The sequence below is a fragment of the Girardinichthys multiradiatus genome, chromosome 7 (assembly GCF_021462225.1).
Source record: "Girardinichthys multiradiatus isolate DD_20200921_A chromosome 7, DD_fGirMul_XY1, whole genome shotgun sequence".
Lineage (NCBI taxonomy): Eukaryota > Metazoa > Chordata > Actinopteri > Cyprinodontiformes > Goodeidae > Girardinichthys > Girardinichthys multiradiatus.
The window spans coordinates 29,480,334-29,500,248 of record NC_061800.1 but is presented as its reverse complement, the minus strand read 5'-3'; the positions used below and the strand labels follow the sequence as shown (position 1 = coordinate 29,500,248).

At 39.3% G+C, this 19,915-nt stretch overlaps 3 protein-coding genes across 5 annotated transcripts in view; 2 read left to right on the top strand and 1 right to left on the bottom strand.

Annotated features, from left to right (window-relative positions):
* Positions 1-2,228, bottom strand: part of LOC124871055 (activin receptor type-1-like) — a 39,194-nt gene extending 36,966 nt beyond the window's left edge. The window contains exon 1 of the mRNA XM_047369998.1: positions 1,841-2,228. The gene's annotated coding sequence lies outside the window, so the exon portion shown is untranslated. The remainder of the gene's footprint in view (positions 1-1,840) is intronic.
* A 5,781-nt stretch (positions 2,229-8,009) lies between these two features.
* LOC124871541 (uncharacterized protein C7orf57 homolog) lies at positions 8,010-13,104 on the top strand. 2 transcript variants are annotated; one of them, XR_007039041.1, is made up of 9 exons: positions 8,010-8,200; positions 8,382-8,428; positions 8,655-8,819; positions 8,907-9,003; positions 9,180-9,288; positions 9,504-9,577; positions 12,085-12,140; positions 12,398-12,490; positions 12,809-13,104. XR_007039041.1 is itself a non-coding variant. In XM_047370922.1 (8 exons), exons 1-7 carry the CDS (start codon positions 8,187-8,189, stop codon positions 12,477-12,479), a joined length of 588 nt encoding a protein of 195 aa, XP_047226878.1. In that variant the 5' UTR covers positions 8,025-8,186; the 3' UTR covers positions 12,480-12,490; positions 12,809-13,104. The 2 variants fall into 2 exon arrangements, 1 of the variants encoding a protein (XP_047226878.1); XM_047370922.1 differs by lacking the exon at positions 12,085-12,140 and having other exon boundaries at positions 8,025-8,200.
* A 2,110-nt stretch (positions 13,105-15,214) lies between these two features.
* On the top strand, positions 15,215-19,526 carry upp2 (uridine phosphorylase 2). Of its 2 annotated transcripts, none has more exons than XM_047369606.1 (7): positions 15,215-15,747; positions 15,838-15,966; positions 16,055-16,213; positions 16,312-16,426; positions 16,536-16,745; positions 16,848-16,994; positions 18,765-19,526. In XM_047369606.1, exons 2-7 carry the CDS (start codon positions 15,889-15,891, stop codon positions 18,905-18,907), a joined length of 852 nt encoding a protein of 283 aa, XP_047225562.1. In that variant the 5' UTR covers positions 15,215-15,747; positions 15,838-15,888; the 3' UTR covers positions 18,908-19,526. The 2 variants fall into 2 exon arrangements, with proteins under 2 accessions (XP_047225562.1, XP_047225561.1); XM_047369605.1 differs by having other exon boundaries at positions 15,216-15,747; positions 15,852-15,966.
* Positions 19,527-19,915: the final 389 nt, after the last annotated feature.

The window sequence follows — 19,915 nt, the reverse complement described above, 5'->3', positions numbered from 1 at the left end:
TACCAGTCTGACACATTAATGCAAGGCAGGATGGATCCCTGCTTTCATCCCGTTTACACCAAATTCTGATACTACCATCTTAACGTTGACGTTATAACAAAGACACAGACACGGTTTTTCCGCCATTTTGGTGAGTCTTTGTAAATTACTTAGCTTCTAGTTTTACAATCTAGTATGCTGTTTTGCTGCAGTAGCCCATCTGCTCCAAGGCTTAAAGTATTGTGTATTCAGAGATGGTATTCTGCAGAACTTGGTTGTAACAGGGGTCAACAATATTTAAAAAACTGAAAATTATGATATCACTGTTGAATATTGTTACTCAATATAATTCTGTACCATCGTCACAATGTCCTCAACATTCTCCTTGTGCTTTGATATCTCTGGCACCAAGATCTATACCATATGTGGGAATAAAAAGCAGCGCAAGTCCGTCCATCTGGTCAGAAACATTGTTTACAAGCAGAGTTTACATGCATAACACTTGAAATATAACAGTCTTCTGAATATTGCATCCAATAAGTCCAAACTGCATACATTAAGTAACAATCAACGCCGTTTGGTGTTGTGTAGTTCTATTGTAACGGGTGATGATTTGAGCTACTGTTGCCCGTCTATCCTCTTAAACCAGTCTGAAAATTCTCTTTTGACATTAACAGGGAGTTCTTGGCCTATTTTCTGCTAACCTGTTATGTGTTTGTGCATGAAAAATCCAAGAAGATCAACGGTTTCTGAAATAATATGACCAGCCTGTTTGGCTCCAGGAAGCATGCCACGTTCAAAGTGACTTCAAATCACCTCTTTTCCCTCATTCTGATGCTCAATTTAAACGTCACCATTCCTAGATGCTTAAATGCTTCCAATGGCTCCCATGTGTTTGGCTCATTTGCGTGATCAAGCAACTAAAAAGGTGGACCTTATAAAGTGGTCAGACATCAGTCCATGGCTTGAGGTGTATCACCACAAGATTAAGTCCCCCATCTAACTTGAAGGGCAATAGTACATTAACTACACGGGAAGCAGAAACACTTAAAAGTGATGCATTATCATTCACACATCTTCAAGATAATTATCCGTCGAGTGTTTTCTGCCAGTTTTAACACCCTAATAATGAAGTTTACAACCTCCCATCAGCAAGCCCACAGGCTCTGCCTCTGCATGCATCAAAACCCATTTCCTGTTTGGCCCGATTATCCCAAAAGCACGTCAACAAATTAGCGATTTTATCATCCTGCATGAAATATAAAAACATCATCTGCACTGGATGATTTTAGGATTTGTTTGCTGAATTTCTGGTTTCAGCCCATGCTGTGATTATAGCTGCGCCCCCCTCCTGCAGGACTGAGATTGTGATGTTAATAGCGCTCAACATGCAATGATGAGACGCACGATCAAACCTCAACGACCTTCCAAGAAATATAGTTTGCATTACAAAAAAAAAAAAACTCCAACAAAGTCTCAACCAGCTGCATCCAGTTCCCAAATAGGAGAGAGGACCCGGCAATCTCTGGCAGCTCCAAAAGCAAACACGAATATTCATTATTTGAGTCTGACGCTCATCCTACCCCCGTTTATCAGCGAATAACATCAGCCGGAGGCATTCACTTTGACAATAGAAAAAATGTCTGGACGTGTATATGTGGCTCAGCTTTGCGTTCAGGTCGTCTGGAATAAAACAAAAAACAACTGAAAGCGTCTTTTTTTTTTTTTTTTGGCTGGTTAAAAACGGGAGGGAGGATGGGTTTACAAAACAAAGCGTAGACATCACGAAACCTCTAATAAAAAACAGGCAAAACTTTTCCACATTAGTATTACATTTCGAAACGATTCGGTTAAAACTTACCTTCCGGTTGTTTTTGCCAAAGTGCTTTAAAATGAGAGCTCGGTAACCGTTGGAACTATTCTGCCATTTCCCGAGGATCCGCCGAGAAAACCCGATTTGTTTTCCAAAGTCTGGATAGCAGAGTCTTCATGACGCAGACATTACCATTCGTCAGTCGCTGGTTCCAATTAAAAAATAAAAAATAAAAAAACCGACGAACTCATTCGGTGCTGGTTCTGGGAACAGGACCCAATATAAGAAACACTTTACAACCCGGTTCTTCTTCGCAGACAGCCAGTACAGTCCGGGAGGGGGGTAGGCTTCAAGAGTCGTATTCCGGCGGCTTCGTTTCAAGGCAAGAAGCCAGGATTGGATGGAGGAAGTTACCTTGCAGGGACTTACTACTGACTGGGGAAAATGGCGTCAAGGGAGAGTTGTGAGGCTTGTGTTTCCGGTTACATATTTCAGAATAAAATTCAAATTTCCTTCTATCAGTTTTTATTTTTTATTTTTTTTTTAGTTCAGGTCTGTCAAGATTAGCAAAAAAAATAGACCAATAAACAAACAGGCACTGATATTCTAACAGTTTTAACCAAATAATAAAACATTAATTCTATATTCTAGAATTGCGTCGCTCAAGGTGGCAGCAGGTTGGAGTAGCTCTGTTACTTTTGATTCTGATTTATTCTTTTTTGGGAACTATTCCTCTTGTGGTGGATACAGTTGATTTTTTTTGTATGACTGTCCACTCCAGTGTCGGATGCTGTGCAGCTTGGAGCATTTTTTTGAATACTTTCTATTTTTGGACATTTGTTATGATGCATTGCCATGGCAACGGGGTTGTTTCTTACAACCGGGAGTAGCTGATTAATATCTAAAAAGCTCAAATAATACTTCAGCTACAACCCCAAATTCCTGATGAGTTGAAAAGGAGACGCCGTGGATGCAGAGCAGGAGCTAAGAAAAGAGAGAGAAGGAGGAAGTTCAAACCATCTCTTCCGTCGATTTTGATGGGCAATGTGAGATCGTTGGGAAACAAGTTGGATGAACTCCAAGCCCTACAAAGGACCCAGCCAGAGTACCGGGCATGCAGTATCATGTGTTTTACTGAGACATGGCTGCAGGATCATATCCCCGACTCCAGCGTCTCTCTGCCGGGCTTTTTAACCATACGAGCAGACAGAGATTTAAAGAGGAGCGGCAAATGTAAAGGAGGTGGACTGGCAGTACTTGTGAACAACAGATGGTGTCATCCAGGACATGTTACTGTGAAGTGTCATCTCTGCAGTCCAGATATTGAACTGTTGGCAGTAAGTTTTCATCCATATTATTTACCCAGAGAGTTCACCAGTGTTATTTTGGTAACAGTTTACGTTCCACCTTCCGCTGTTGCTGACACTGCATGTGATGCCATCAGCTCAGTTGTTGCTAAGCTACAGACACAAAACCCCAATGCTGTTGTGGCAATTTCTGGTGATTTTATCCATGCTTCACTCTCTGCTACACTTCCAACGTTTCAACAATTTGTCAGCTGCTCTACCAGAGAAAACAAAACATTGGATTTGTTTTATGCAAATGTCAAGGACTCATACATCTCTACAGCACGACCTCCTCTAGGCAAATCAGATCACAATCTTGTTTTTCTCTGCTCGAAATATAAGCCCCTTGTGGATAACATCATCCGCACCAGAACCGTGAGATGCTTTCCCAATAACAAACCTTGGATCACCAGTGACCTGAAGGACCTGCTTAACAAGAAAAAAAGAGCCTTCAGAGAGGGAGACAGAGAATTATTGAGGAGTTTACAGAAGCAACTTAAAGTCAAGATAAGAGACAGCAAGGAAGTGTACAAGAAGAAGCTGGAGAGCAAACTCCAGTAAAACAATATCAGAGATGTGTGGACAGGGATGAAGAAGATCACGGGCTTCAAGCAGAAAGAAGATCAGACCAATGGAGGTCTGGACAGAGCCAATGAACTGAACACATTCTTCAATAGGTTCAGTTCAGAAACAAGCTTCGCATCCTCCTCTCCTGCTCACAGCCAAACAGACATTCCATCTTCCTTTGACCCACAGGACCCACAGCTGTCCAGTAACACCTCACATTTTTTATCTTCCCTCAGCCCTAGACCCTTCTGCTTCTACATGTTTGCCTTCAACCATATCAGAAGATGCTGATGCTTCCTTTGCTTCCCCCTTCCACCTGTGTGTCTCAAGAAGTCAGGTGAAGAGACAACTGGAGAGACTGAATCGGAATAAGGCTGCAGGTCCAGATCATGTCAGCCCTAGAGTCCTGAAGGCCTGTGCAGAGCAGCTCTGTGGGATTCTGCAGCACCTCTTCAACCTTAGCCTGGCCCAGAAGAAGGTTCCGGTGTAGTGGAAGACCTCCTGTCTTGTTCCGGTACCAAAGAAAACTCACCCATCAGTCCTCAATGACTATAGACCTGTTGCCCTGACATCTCACATCATGAAGGTCCTAGAGAGACTCCTGTTGGCCCACCTGAGTAAGCAAACAGTAAACCATCAGGACCCCCTTCAGTTTGCTTATCGCTGTGGAGTTGGAGTTGAAGATGCCGTCATACACCTGCTTCAACAAACCCACTGTCATCTGGACAAAGCCAGCAGCACTGTGAGGATCATGTTCTTTGATTTCTCCAGTGCATTTAATACAATCCAACCTGATTTGCTTTGTCAGAAACTCCAGAAGACTCAGGTGGAGGCCTCAACAATCTCCTGGATCAAAGACTACCTGACAAACAGATCACAGTTTGTGAGACTGAAGGGTTGTGAGTCTAACCAGGTAGTCAGCAGCATAGGAGCACCACAGGGGACTGTACTCTCACCATTCCTCTTCACTCTGTACACCTCAGACTTCCAGTACAAGACAGACTCCTGTCATCTGCAGAAATACTCGGATGATTCTGCAGTCGTGGGGTGGATCAGAGATGGACAAGAAGCTGAGTACAGGAAGGTGGTGGACCACTTTGTGGCATGGTGTGGAAACAATCATCTCATTTTGAACGTGACTAAAACAAAGGAGATGATTGTAGATTTTAAGAGAAACAGGAATAAGTCAAAAACTATTTCTATCAAGGGAGTAGAAGTGGAGGTGGTGGAGGAGTATAAATACCTCGGTGTTCACCTGGACAACAGACTAGAGTGGAGATGCAACTGTGAAGCCATCTACAAGAAGGGACAGAGCAGACTGTACTTCTTGAGGAAGCTTAGGTCCTTTGGTGTTTGCAGCAAGATGCTGCATATCTTCTATAAGTCCGTTGTGGAAAGTGTGATCTCTTCTGCCATCATCTGCTGGGGAAGCAGCATCAGAGCCAGGGACTTAAAAAAACTCAACAAGCTGATAAAAAAGGCTGGCTCTGTTCTGGGGACTCCTCTGGAACCTCTGGAGATCATTGTGGAAAGAAGGATTCTTCATAAAATGAAGAACATTATGGAGAACCCTGAGCATCCTCTTCATGAGACTGTCCTACAACAACAGAGTGTCTTCAGTCAGAGGCTTCTTCAGATCTGCTGTAAGACGAAGCGCTACTGGAGATCCTTCCTGCCCACAACCATCAGCATCTACAACAGCTCTTTGAGGAAACCTTCATAATATGAGCTATAACAACAATTAATTTCCCTTTTGGATTAATAAAGTATTTTTGAATTGAATTGAATTAATGGCTGCAATTCACAAATTAAGTCACATAATTCAGAAGAAAAAAATACTTTGCGGTCATATGTTTAAAAAATGTTTTGAACTCAACTCAGCCTTATAGTAGTTTTCCAACACACAAAGCTTGTAGTTAAACCAAATTTTGCTTTGTGGAACGGATTTATGAGGTTGAACTGGTGCCCTGCCAACAAGTGTTTCTTTTTCACATGTAAATTACAATAGATAGTTCCCACATGACCGTTACATAAACATCAATTTTAAGGTTTTTAGGCCCTTTCCACATGGGAATCAAGGCATCTTTGTGTTCTTATCGTATTTGTCCGCACTTTTAAACTTATTTATTTGGTGGGAGTGTAAGAAGTGTGAACAAAATAAAACATGTCAAAACAAGTAAACACATGGTAACCATATCTGCATATTAAGAAGTCCATATTTGTATTTGTAATTATTGTTGTGGCTGCTGAGAAGTCAGGTTTTTGTTAAGTGCCCGATAAAAAACTGTTTTAAGTTGTGCAAAATATCGGTGTCAACACAAAACCTATAAAATCATCAAGTGTTACTTTAATAAATATCGAGGCTCTCTTATGAAGGGAAGCTGCTATGAGTAGTTTATATTTTTTTTGCCAGAAATATTTAGATTTGTAAAACTGGACCATGGCTATCATCAAACAATACACAATTAGAGTTAAGAAAGAATGCAATAATACGTCAATTTATAATGTAAGATTTCTTTTTTAGCATTTTAAAAAGTTCCAACAGAAGGATTTTATATTGACATCAAAGGAAACTCTTCCCATCCCTGACTGACACTGCCTGAGCAACTTGACAGCCCGGCCTTCAGACGGCTTGTGCTGCTCTGCGCATGTCCAAAATATTCAGAGAAAGAGGGCTCCATGCTTTAGGAATTACCTGGGGCCACAAAACTGATGCCAGAGGTTATCCGAGTCAAGGAGCATTTAAAAAAAGTAATTTGACTGCTTGAACATTTTTTCCAAGTGTGTATTACTTGAATTGATAGGAAACACTTGTATTCCCGCTTTAGTTTGAAACACTGATTTAGTATTCTAATTCTATGTATGGTTTGTGAATAATATTTTGTCATTGCTGAAAAAATAGTTGGAATATTTATTTTTCTCAGACAGTTCATTAATGTTATGTATTAAGCAGCAAGCTGAATGTCATAAACTGTTGATTTAAAAAAAATAAAGGCTTATTTATACAATGGTTTGTTTCTATTTTTAAATAACTTTAGGGGATTTTATGCATATATTTAATGTTTGTTACTGTAAACGTCTGAAAGCAGTGCCATGACATGCTGTATGTCAGACAGGGCCAGAAAGTATTAAAAGGTTGAACTATTGTAAAATGCTCATTGCAAGTACTTTATGAAACTGTCTTTTACAGTGCTTTACACCTACTTTTATCATACTTTATAGATTGATATTGTATGCTTTGTTCAAGATTTCAGTCACTTCTGAGGTTAACTTATATCATACTGACAACAAAAACTATAGTCAAATAAAAAAACCTGTTAAATAACCAACATGAATGCTGCAAACACCACTGATTCTATCAAAGTGTTGTCAGGGTACAACAGAAATACCTGGGGCAGGTGTAACTACTTTGACAACATTGGAGTATTTCATATTCACTTTATAACTGGGAGATTATGTATAGTTAAAGCTTCTTATTAAAAATAATAAAATATACAGTCATATTCAATCAATTAGAATATGGGTTCTGACGAGGCTTGTTTGTCAGTTTAAATAACAACCAGTATTAAACATACTCTTCATTAAACCCATGTTTCGGTACTAAAAATGTATTTATTTATTGGTCTGATGTAATATTCTAATCTTAAATGTCGTGTTTTTATCAGCTGCCAGCAGAAAATCATCATAATTAACAGAAATAAAGAATTGATAAATGTGTGTAATTAATCTATATAATAATTAATCTATAGTGTTTCACTTAGTGATGGAGTTACTGTAATAAACAAACTTTTTAATAATATTGAAATTTATTGAATATAACTGTACAATTAAAATAACTAAGTTAAATAAATTATACAAATAATGTAACAATAAGAAATAAAACATTTTAGAAAGTTAAAAAATATAAAACTAAAGATAATAATAATAATAGTAAAACAAGCAACTTAAAAATAAAACATAAAAGCCTATCATCTTCATAATCATAATATAATATTATTATTAAAATTATTATTCTTATTAATATACAAAGTAATAATAAAAATAACATTGGAACATATTTAAAATTAATAATAGTAATTTTATTTTTAAATAAAATAAATATCTTTTTGCAACATATAAACATAGATTTATATAATATTTATTTTGTTTAATTTCCCAATCCTGGGAAAAAAAGAATGTCAGGACAAAAATGTTTTCTTTTTAAAACCGAAATGTAATTGTTTCACTTATATTTGTGCAGATGAAACCTGCTCGTGTTTTGGTTCCGTGTCGCAGCCTCTGCTCTCCTTCAGTCTTGCTCTCAGTTGAACTGAACTGTAACTGAGGCGGCTAATAAAGAACTAAAGATACGGCAGAGAGTTAACAGTTCTCCATCAGCAGCTTCCGTTGCTCAGCAGCAGCTGTCAGAGAAAGCCGTTTCCATAGAGACGAGTTCAGAAACTTCCAAACAGAGTGGGTGCAACTGCATTTTGTCCGCTTGCATGATGAATTCAGAGTAAGTTACCGGCATCTGAGCTTGAATGTGAACTTTAACTGACTCGGTTAACAGTTTTGTGTTTAAAAACGAGGCTTGGATTGAGCCAACTTTAGCTAGCCAAGGCTAAGTTACCTTAACCGATCTTACACTGTTCATGCTACGGTTAGCTGTCATGCTAATATGTCGGTATTTTTTCCAGAACTTCTTTGGTTCTCTCGAGTAACGATGTTCAACCAGGAAAATCTGGCAAGTATAATTATTTAATTTCCCTTTGGGAATAATAAAGTATGTTTGACTTTTTTTTTTTTTTTTTTTTGGTGAATTTATATTATAAAATAGGAATTTATTTTCGACAGGAAGAGCACTGCATTTAGGGTTGTTGTTACACTACTTCATTGAGATTTATACATTTAATTTATACAAAGAAAGGGACATTGTACGTATGTTTCTATGTGTGTGTGTATTTCAACAGGTGTCAGAACAGGGTACAAAACAGTAGATGGGCATATCTCCCAGATCCCTGGACTGTCCCCAACCATCAGCTCTCCAAATGAGGAGAAGCTCCGAGGAAGAAGAGTCGCAGTGCTGGAGAGCGATTCTGACTATGTAAAACTGGCAAAGCAAGGAGGACATAAAGGTAGAGCCACCCTGCAGACATGTATTCTGGTGGCCTGTCAACACCATAAACAAACATGTTATTTCTGCTCTTTTTTGGGTTCAACAGGGCTTTTGTGTCATGAGGAAATAAATGTATTTAAACCAAATGCTTACAAACCTCCAGACTGGTTCTACACCGAATCAAGAGACCCAATCCCACTAAGGTGTTTTAATAATCTCATATCCTGCACCTTGTTAAGTTTGTGATTATAAAAAAAAAAACACCACAGTATGAAGGAACGACTGTTTAAAACTGCTTCTCTAATATTCAAAATGGCATTAAGTTGCTGTGTACGTTTTAATATCCTATCACTGTTTGTTCTGTGGGGCTAATTTACAGCACCCAGAAAAACAACCCTGGAGCCTATCTACCACTAGAGGCTCCCTTTGGGACTGACAACATGACAACCTGGGAGCGAGATAGTGGCAACAGCAATGGAAAAGAAAAGGTGTGTATTATTTAATCACATGGGATGAGTTGTGCTCATTGAGCTTGTTTATTCTGCTGTAAAACTAAACTGTAGAATTGTTCATGATGCATGATGTTGCGTAATATGCCCACTTTTTGGCCCAGTTAATTGTTTTGTCAGTGATTTAGACTCAGGACAAGTATAGACTGCCTTGTTGCCAAACCAAATGTTTTCTGACTTTGTGTTTTTTTTAGAACCCAGATGCTAATTGCAACCAGATGGAGGAGTTGCAGACTTCCAATCAATATGGGAGCAAGTATAGGAGAATGTAAGCCACTATGGTCACAAGATGGTGCTGTTGTTCTTTGTTAAAGTCTGTGCAAGCAGTGTCCAACCCTCTCATAAAGAAACTAAACTGTTATTTTCTTTGATTAGAATCTGAGCTTCAGTACTTACTGAAGTCAAAAGCAACAAACAACTCAGCTATTGCAATGCAACATAAGAATCTATGCTGAGATTAATCTACGGACATGCTAACTGTAGTACACTTTGTTGTATGAAATAGTCGGGTGCTTACACGTCAACCAAGACATTAAAATTAATCCCATGTCTGAAGATATTTAGAAAACTGTAGTGGATTTCAAACACGCCCACTTGTAAGTCATGACTTCTTCAAATGCAGCTCAGTAAGAAAATACAAGGAAGGACATTTTTGATTTGCAACTGAAGAAAATGTGAAACTGATTTGAGCGCCTCTGGCAGCAATGAATGTTTTGATTTATTCCAGATATTTTATCATTTATACCTGCTGATGCATACTGCTGCTGATACATTTGACCGGGCCGTTTAAATTATTTGCTGATATTACTGTGCATTGGTATTTTAAATGTTATCTTCATATTTTGTTATTAGTCCTTAAAGTTAAAGCCTAAATATTTGAATGTTCACTGCTTTGTGTATTTATAAACCTTGTTTTTTTTCTGCATTTGTCACATTATAATCTTAAAATTCTATGTATTTAAACCACCACAAAGTGTATATTTGAGAGGTAGAATAAAAATACGGTGTTGATTTGTCTTCAGGCCCCTGAGTCAGTATTTTGTAGAACCTTTTGCTGCTGTTGTAGCTGTAAGTCCTTCGGGTTGTCTCTCTATCAGCTTTACGCACTTTGATCTAAATCATTTTCATTGTAGCTGTGGATTCATATTGGATTATGTAGGATTGTTATCTGGCCAGAAGGTGAAGTCCACCCAAGACTTAAGTTTTTTGCAGCAGGTTTCCTTCCAGTGTTGTCACATATTAAGCTACATTCACTGTCAACTTTGAGCAGCTTACCCGTCTCTGCTAAGAAAAGCATTCCTTTGGCATAATGCTGCCACCACCGTATTTTACAATTGGGATGGTGCGTACAGTGTAATGTGCTGCGTTAGTTTTCCTCCACACATACCTTTTTGCACGTATGCCATTAACCTGCCTTTTGGACTCATCTGACCAGAACACTTTTTCCACTAAACATGGTTGCTGTGCCTCCTGTATGTCTTATGGCAAACTGCAAATGGGACTTGTAATGGGTTTCTTTCAACAATGGCTTCTGTATTTCCTCTCTTCCATAAAGGTCAGATTTGTGGAGTGCATAATAGTTGTCAACAGATTATCCTTCCTGAGCTGTGGATCAGTACAGCTCCTCCCGAGTTACCATGGGCCTCTTGGTTGCTTCTCTGATTAATGCTTTCATTGCTTGATCTGTCAGTTTAGCTGGACAGTCATGTCTTGGTAGTTTTCCAGTTGTGCCATGCTCTTTCAGTTTTTAGATGAAGGACTGGACAGAGCTCTGTGAGACATTTAAAGTTCTCCTCAACTTTATCCCTCACCTGTTCACTGTGCCCTTTGGTCTTTATGATACTGTGTGTTCATTGATGTTCTCTAACAAACCTCTAAGGCCTTTCTAGAACAGCTGGATTCAGATTAAGTTACAGGGGGGAGTTCTGAAGGCAATTGGTTGCATCATTGTATAAATCAATGAATGCAGAGACAAGCCACACCTTTTAGATTTGTATTTTTTTTCTTCCACTTCACAGTTAGACCAACACAAAGTCATGCATGTCACATAAAATCTCAATATAATCCATTTAAGGTTGTGGTTAAAATGTGACAAAATGGAAATAAAATCTAGGGAAATGAACACTTACACAAAAGGGGCATCTCACTCCTGCTTGCAAGGATATTTGCAAATAAAAGATCCTGTTTTATGTCATTTTTTTTATTAATGCACTTGATTTTTTTGAAAGATTCCTTGGAGCTGAGTTTTACATTTTACATTTACAATCGTGCAGTAGTTTTGTAACAAGTGTTAGGATTAATTGGAATGTATGTACCTGACGTTTGTGAAGTGCCTTGAGATGACACATGTTGTGAATTGGCGCTATATAAATAAACTGAATTGAATTGAATTAAGATGTGTAAATAATCCATATGTTATGATGACAAAGCAGAAAAGCTAATGGGCGCGTTGCACGCTCAGGTAAGGTACAGCAGCACAAAGTGCAATGGCTTGTAGAGCGTTCAACTGTTTGTTTTGGATCCCAGCTGATCAGAGCTGTGTGTTCCTGTACCTCTGAGAAAATGTCAATGATATAATCATGACACAAGGATTTTCTTAAATATATAAAAACAACCACGTCACATCAGTTTAAACTACTTTCTTTATGGCCCTAAAAGAAAACCAAAGAAATGAAAGTACAAAACTGCTCTAAAGCATTCATGACTGGGTTTTTCTTTTTCATGTAATTGTTTGACGGAGTGAATTGCTGAGATTAATCTTTTTTTTTTTTCCAGAATTATTCACTTGGTTAGTAGATAAAAGACATAAAAGATCATTTTGGAAATACCAGGTGATTATTGTGAGTGCTTTGTTGAAAGAAAACCTCTGTAATAAGTAGCCAGGGTTTGTTTTGGTGTTGGGTTAGTCAACAGTAAAGTGCATGTTTAATGTTTAACCCATGTTAACTGTAATCCCTTTCTACTCATTTGTGCCAGTATTTGTGAAAAACAATTGACAAAAACTCTACACTTCTTTGAAAATCTACTAAAAACAATAATAATCTTTTGCTGACTGGTCTAAATTCTAATGTTTTCATTGTTGTTTCAGAACATTTGACAAGAAACCAGCACCTGTTGACATGACTAAGCTGCTGAGCTTTGGTTATGCAGAAGACAGCAAACCCGAATAGTGACTTTTCAAGTAAGCTGTGCAACAGTAGAGCTACAATCTCTCTGTCATTGTAAAACATTTCAGTTTCCTTTTTATCATGCTTTCAGGATGCACTTCTAACACGATAAAACAAAATGAAGGCAAGCTGTTAAGTAGTGTATTGATTTTATGAGACTGTTTTTATGAATAAGCGCTATAAAAATGACAAATGTGCTGTTTAAAACATTTACGTCTGAGCCATTAGGAATTTGTGATGCATGTTGACAGTATTATGTAGATATAATAGTGACTTATGCGGGAACGATTAATTAAATGACTCTTGTTGTTTTTCCACTTTCATGTCAACAGACTGGAAGACTGCCAGATGTGCAGAAACGGGATGTACACACTCCAAGAGGAACAGTTGCCATCTTTTCTTCTGACATTAATTTCTAATGTTTGCTATGTTCAGCATCTTTAAAAGTGTAAAATTGATTTGATGAATTAAGTCTATAGTGTATTATTTATTTTGCCTGTAAGTGGCGCCTCATTAGTTACATCTGTCAACTAAATAAGGCGCATTTGTTAGGAAAGTGTTTTTGTTGTTTCAGTGAAAATGGGTAAAAATCTCCTAAAAAGTACTAATAAAGTTTCAAATAATTCAATATTCGTCTTTCCTTTGCTTTTACCATCAACCCTTTCACCCCCAGTTCTTCTCGTCAGAGATTACATGATGTACCTAACAGTTGGAATGATGTTCTCAGCCTTGCAAACTTCTACCTTTTCCTCCAAATGTAACAGTGGTCATTACAGCCAAACACTTTTACAATTTTAGTTTCATCAGATGACATAACATGTCTGCACAAATTAAGTAATTTAACACATTTTGCAATCCTTTAAATTTTTGCAAGCTTCTTACTGAATGGCCTTTCAGTCCATATCAGTTCAGGACTTACAGGGGTTGGACAATGAAACTGAAACAGCTGTCATTTTAGTGTGGGAGGTTTCAAGGCTAAATTGGACCAGCCTGGTAGCCAGTCTTCATTGATTGCACATTGCACCAGTAAGAGCAGAGTGTGAAGGTTCAATTAGCAGGGTAAGAGCACAGTTTTACTCAAAATATTGAAATGCACACAACATTATGGGTGACATACCAGAGTTCAAAGCACGTCTTGCTGACGCATCTGTGACCAAGACAGCAAGTCTTTGTGATGTATCAAGAGCCACGGTATCCAGGGTAATGTCAGCATACCACCAAGAAGGACGAACCACATCCAACAGGATTAACTGTGGACGCAAGAGGAAGCTGTCTGAAAGGGATGTTCGGGTGTTAACCCGGATTGTATCCAAAAAACATAAAACCACGGCTGCCCAAATCACAGCAGAATTAAATGTGCACCTCAACTCTCCTGTTTCCACCAGAACTGTCCATCAGGAGCTCCACAGGGTCAATATACACGGCCGGGCTGCTATAGTCAAACCTTTGGTCACTCATGCCAATGCCAAACGTTGGTTTCAATGGTGCAAGGAGCGCAACTCTTGGGCTGTGGACAATTTGAAACATGTATTGTTCTCTGATGAGTCCACCTTTACTGTTTTCCCCACATCTGGGAGAGTTACGGTGTGGAGAAGCCCCAAAGAAGCGTACCACCCAGACTGTTGCATGCCCAGAGTGAAGCATGGGGGTGGATCAGTGATGGTTTGGGCTGCCATATCATGGTATTCCCTCGGCCCAATACTTGTGCTAGATGGGCGCGTCACTGCCAAGGACTTCCGAACCATTCTTGAGGACCATGTGCATCCAATGGTTCAAACATTGTATCCTGAAGGCGGTGCCGTGTATCAGGATGACAATGCACCAATACACACAGCAAGACTGGTGAAAGATTGGTTTGATGAACATGAAAGTGAAGTTTAACATCTCCCATGGCCTGCACAGTCACCAGATCTAAATATTATTGAGCCACTTTGGGGTGTTTTGGAGGAGCGAGTCAGGAAACGTTTTCCTTCACCAGTATCACGTAGTGACCTGGCCACTATCCTGCAAGAAGAATGGCTTAAAATCCCTCTGACCACTGTGCAGGACTTGTAAATGTCATTCCCAAGACGAATTGACGCTGTATTGGCCGCAAAAGGAGGCCCTACACCATACTAATAAATTATTGTGGTCTAAAACCAGGTGTTTCAGTTTCATTGTCCAACCCCCGAATTTCACTGTAGATAATGACACTCTCTTGCTTCAGTCTCATCTTCACAAGATCTTTTTCTTTTGTTCTGAGGTTGAGACACGTTTCACTTTAAAACACTTTTTATCATTGGGACACAGAACCTGTCTCCTTTCTGAAAACAATATGACATATGATGGATGGACATTCCCATGGTGTTTATACTTGTGTATATTTGTTTGAACAAATGAATGTAGTACCTTCATGCATCTAGAAATTGTATCCATGGATGAACACCATTGTTCACCTCTGTTCTTGACATCTTGTCTGATTTCTTTTGTTTTTCCCATTATGTCACACGAGGGAGCAGTGTTTGGCATGCTGCCTTAAATACATCCTCTGGTGTACTCTTTCTCATTCTGGCAATTAGCAAAAATAAATTTAGCTTTTAGCATTTTTGTCTGACCTAAAGCGGGAAAGTTTAGTCTTAATATAGGTTTAAGATAATACTTTTCAAAATGTTTCAAAAACACCTGAAAAAGTCCTGAAAAAGGTTATAATAATTCATGCAAGAAAGTTTGAAGGGATCTCATGTGTTTATTTATCATTTTACCATTTGGGCGTTGGATATACATTATATCTGCAGTGTGTCACTGCTTTGATGTCAAGCTGTTACATGTCAGGGTCACAGGTCATCTCCACATTCCACCAGTGAGTTATGTCAGACTGTGTCATATTCTCTGAATTCAGATTGACTAAAGTTGAGACGTTCCACACTCCAGGGTTTAATCATACCACACTGTTTGTCATTCAGGCTGTCCTTGTTGATGTTTTTTGTTTTTTGTCTAAGTCAAGTATTTCTACATGGCTGTTCTGTTTGTAACTGGTGGATCATTTTGGCAAAGGAACTACTGGTGCTACTCCTCTTTCCAGAACCAATCAAAGGCTAGGTCAGGGGTGACCACTATATCAACTCTGCCGCTGGATCTGATTTATTCAAAATACAGCAGCAACAAGTGCTTGGCAGCTTCACAGCTATTTTTAAAAACCTTTAAAACTTTATTTCAAAGCCTCACCTATAATCATGGCACTACCAGTAATTCTTCTGAATTGTATTGGGAATGAACACAAGGACTACATTAAGTGAGTGGTTTGTATATTTGTCTTTGTTTTCTTGAGTTTATGGTCCTATGTGTGCAGTTGATTTGATCCTGATTGTGTTCTAATATGCAGTAAAATACTTCCAGACAACAGGTTCAAGTTAAAAACCCTTATTTGGACACAATGGAGGAGGACATTCTCTACCACTTCAGCTTGAGCACAAAGACACACAACCTTCCAGAGATGTTTGGAGATACTAAGGTTTGTGAAAGCCTAGGTACAGAAAAAAAAAAAAACAGTTATGAAACAAAACACAATGTTTTAACTGGTTTCTCTCTGTTTCACCTAGTTTGTGTGTGTTGGTGGCAGTGCCAATCGAATGAGGGCTTTTGCCCAGTTCATGCACCACGAGATGAAACTGACTGGGACCCCAGAAGAGATCAGAGATATCTGTGAGGGGACGGACCGCTACTGCATGTACAAAGTGGGACCAGTGCTCTCTATAAGTGTATGTATTAAGTTTTATGAAGATAAACACAAACTTTGCTCGAAGTGGCAGATTTCTAAAATCAGATTGTTTTAAATGAGTTTTCTACCTTGTTGTAGCATGGCATGGGTGTCCCTTCCATCTCCATCATGCTGCACGAGCTCATCAAGCTGCTCCATCACGCCCAGTGCCGTGACGTGGTGTTGTTTCGCTTGGGAACATCTGGCGGAGTCGGTAAAACCAGATTAATTTGCTGCTTTACTCAGAGACTTCAAAAACATATTTAAACTGTTAGATGCAACTAGAAAAATCTTGTAAAGCAGTTGTAATGTGCCATCTGCAGGTCTGGCACCAGGGACGGTGGTGATCACTGATAAAGCGGTGGATTACTCTTTCCGCCCCCGGTTTGAACAAGTTGTTCTGGGTAAAGTTATCACTCGGAGCACTGAGCTGGATGAAGGAGTTGCCAAAGAGCTTTTGCAATGCTCCAATGAGCTGCAAAACTTTCCAACTGTTATTGGAAACACTATGTGCACCCACGACTTCTACGAAGGTACTAGATGAATGTATCTTGAGATTTATGTTTGTACATTTATAATTCCCTTGTGCGTTCTCTTGGACTCATCATGAACTGAAAAATCCTTTATCTCTGTAGGTCAAGGCAGACTCGATGGAGCTCTTTGCTCTTTTTCTCATGAGGAAAAATTGGAGTATCTGAGAAAAGCTTACGAGGCTGGAGTGAGGAATATCGAGATGGAATCCACCGTCTTTGCTTCCATGTGCCGAGTCTGTGGGTTGAAAGGTGTCTATTTATGACAAACTGTTGAACATTTGAATGACCCAGCACAAGAACTGTCAATAAATCTAGCAATTAGTCTAATTTGATGTTACAAGACAGACAAAATATGTTTTCTGTTTTCACGGACATTAAATGCAAGGATCCCCAACATACAGCACTCTCCATAAAGATAAGCAACTCTGGTAAAGTGTGCAAAAAGCCTTATAAGTCAGGCAATATGTTGATCTTGAGTGACTAATGACTAAAATTCTGACAAACAACACTGGACAGCTTTTGTACATATACACTCAAATAACACATCCTAGATCTGAATGAATGAAATATTCTCATTGAATTCTTTGTTCTGTACAAAGTTGAATGTATTGACAACAAAATCACACAAAAATCATCAATGGAAATCAAATTTATTAACCAATGGAGGCCTGGGCATGCTCCTGATGAGACGGCAGATGGTCTCCTGAGGGATCTCCTCCCAGACCTGGACTAAAGCATCCACTAACTCCTGGACAGTCTGTGGTGCAACGTGACGTTGGTGGATGAGAGAGACATGATGTCCCAGATGTGCTCAATCGGATTCAGGTCTGGGGAACGGGCGGGCCAGTCCATAGCTTCAATGTCTTCATCTTGCAGGAACTACTGACACACTCCAGCCACATGAGGTCTAGCATTGTCCTGCATCAGGAGGAACCCAGCGCCAACCGCACCAGCATATGGTCTCACAAGGAGCCTGAGGATCTCATCTCGGTACCTAATGGCAGTCAGGCTACCTCTACATTGCGGCCCTCCAAAGAAATGCCACCCCACACCATTACTGACCCACTGCCAAACCAGTCATGCTGAAGGATGTTGCAGGCAGCAGATCACTCTCCACGGTGTCTCCAGACTCTGTCACGTCTGTCACGTGCTCAGTGTGAACCTGCTTTCATCTATGAAGAGCACAGGGTGCCAGTGGCGAATTTGCCAATCCTGGTGTTCTCTGGCAAATGCCAAGCGTCCTGCACGGTGTTGGACTGTGAGCACAACCCCCATTTATGGACTTGGGGCCCTCATACCATCCTCATGGAGTCAGTTTCTAACCGTTTGTGCAGACACATGCACATTTGTGACCTGGTGGAGGTCATTTTGCAGGGTTCTGGCAGTGCTCCTCCTGTTCCTCCTTGCACAAAGGCAGAGGTAGCGGTCCTGCTGCTGGGTTGTTGCCCTCCTACGGCCTCCTCCACATCTCCTGGTGTACTGGCCTGTCTCCTGGTAGCGCCTCCAGGCTCTGGACACTACGCTGACAGACACAGCAAACCTTCTTGCCACAGCTCACATTGATGTACCATCATGGATGAGCTGCACTACCTGAGCCACTTGTGTGGATTATAGTCCGTCTCATGCTACCACGAGTGTAAAAGCACCACCAACAATCAAAAGTGACCCAAACATCAGCCAGAAAGCATAGGTACTGAGAAGTGGTCTGTGGTCCCCACCTGCAGAACCACTCCTTTATTGAGTGTGTCTTGCTAATCGCCAAAGATTTCCCCCTGTTGTCTATTCCATTTGAACAACAGATTGTGAAATAGATTGTCAATCAGTGTTGCTTCCTAAGTGGACAGTTTGATTTCACAGAAGTTTGATTTACTTGGAGTTATATTGTGTTGTTTAAGTGTTCCCTTTAGTTTTTTTGAGCAGTGTATTTACCAGAGGCAGCAATAACAGTGAAGGCGCTGGAACAGTAGAGAAAACTATAATATACTCTACCATCACTAATAATTTCCTTTTCCTCTGCAGCGGCCGTGGTTTGTGTTGCGCTGCTGAACCGCTTCGAGGGCGACCAGATCACCTCCCCACATGACGTTCTGGTGGAGTACCAGGAGAGACCTCAAGTCCTGGTGTCCCACTTTATCAAGAAATGCTTGGGACTTATTCCCTGAATGCCCAGCCCCCCTAGAAAACTGTATATAACTTCGACTACCATGTGGATATGTATATACATATACTGTACTTGATGTTAATAGTTGAATTAGAAAGATATTTAAGCTTTTTTATGATTTAATTGATAATTTAAAAAAGTATTGGCACATCGCTTTTACATATTTTTATGTATGTATATTTCCATATTAAATACATTGGTATTTATGTATGATAATACAAATCTTTTCAATGTGTTCTGTATGCTCATTTTCATATGAATGCAAACCATTGTAGATATATCACAGCTGACGACTCCAAAACCTTGTGTTTATAGGATCAAGATTTTTTTAATGTTTGACTGGAATAGAAATACCAACTTTATAAAAACAATTGTAGGCTATAATGTAGATTAGACAGTAGGGGTCTCTAGATTTGAAGGTTTATTTTCAGATATTTTATTATTTTTATTTTTTCCTTATAATAAAGCAGCATGAAGCACGAACAATAAAATTCAGTAAAAAATGTTTTCGAGACAAAAAACATATATCATATTTAACAGTTTATGCTGTACATGTATGCTATTGTAAATGTAAATCTCATGGAAGCTGTCAATAAATACAGGTCCTTCTCAAAATATTAGCATATTGTGATAAAGTTCATTATTTTCCATAATGTCATGATGAAAATTTAACATTCATATATTTTAGATTCATTGCACACTAACTGAAATATTTCAGGTCTTTTATTGTCTTAATACGGATGATTTTGGCATACAGCTCATGAAAACCCAAAATTCCTATCTCACAAAATTAGCATATCATTAAAAGGGTCTCTAAACGAGCTATGAACCTCATCATCTGAATCAACGAGTTAACTCTAAACACCTGCAAAAGATTCCTGAGGCCTTTAAAACTCCCAGCCTGGTTCATCACTCAAAACCCCAATCATGGGTAAGACTGCCAACCTGACTGCTGTCCAGAAGGCCACTATTGACACCCTCAAGCAAGAGGGTAAGACACAGAAAGACA

Excerpts from the sequence above, each read along its gene's own strand:
- LOC124871541 (XM_047370922.1), top strand. Across the intron at positions 8,429-8,654 it reads TGTTCAACCAGGAAAATCTG|GTGTCAGAACAGGGTACAAA; the intron begins GCAAGTATAATT and ends GTATTTCAACAG. Across the intron at positions 9,004-9,179 it reads AGAGACCCAATCCCACTAAG|CACCCAGAAAAACAACCCTG; the intron begins GTGTTTTAATAA and ends GCTAATTTACAG.
- upp2 (XM_047369605.1), top strand. The coding sequence starts at position 15,689 with ATGGCACTACCAGTAATTCTTCTGAATTGTATTGGGAATGAACACAAG. Across the intron at positions 16,214-16,311 it reads GACCAGTGCTCTCTATAAGT|CATGGCATGGGTGTCCCTTC; the intron begins GTATGTATTAAG and ends ACCTTGTTGTAG. Across the intron at positions 16,427-16,535 it reads GGGAACATCTGGCGGAGTCG|GTCTGGCACCAGGGACGGTG; the intron begins GTAAAACCAGAT and ends TGCCATCTGCAG.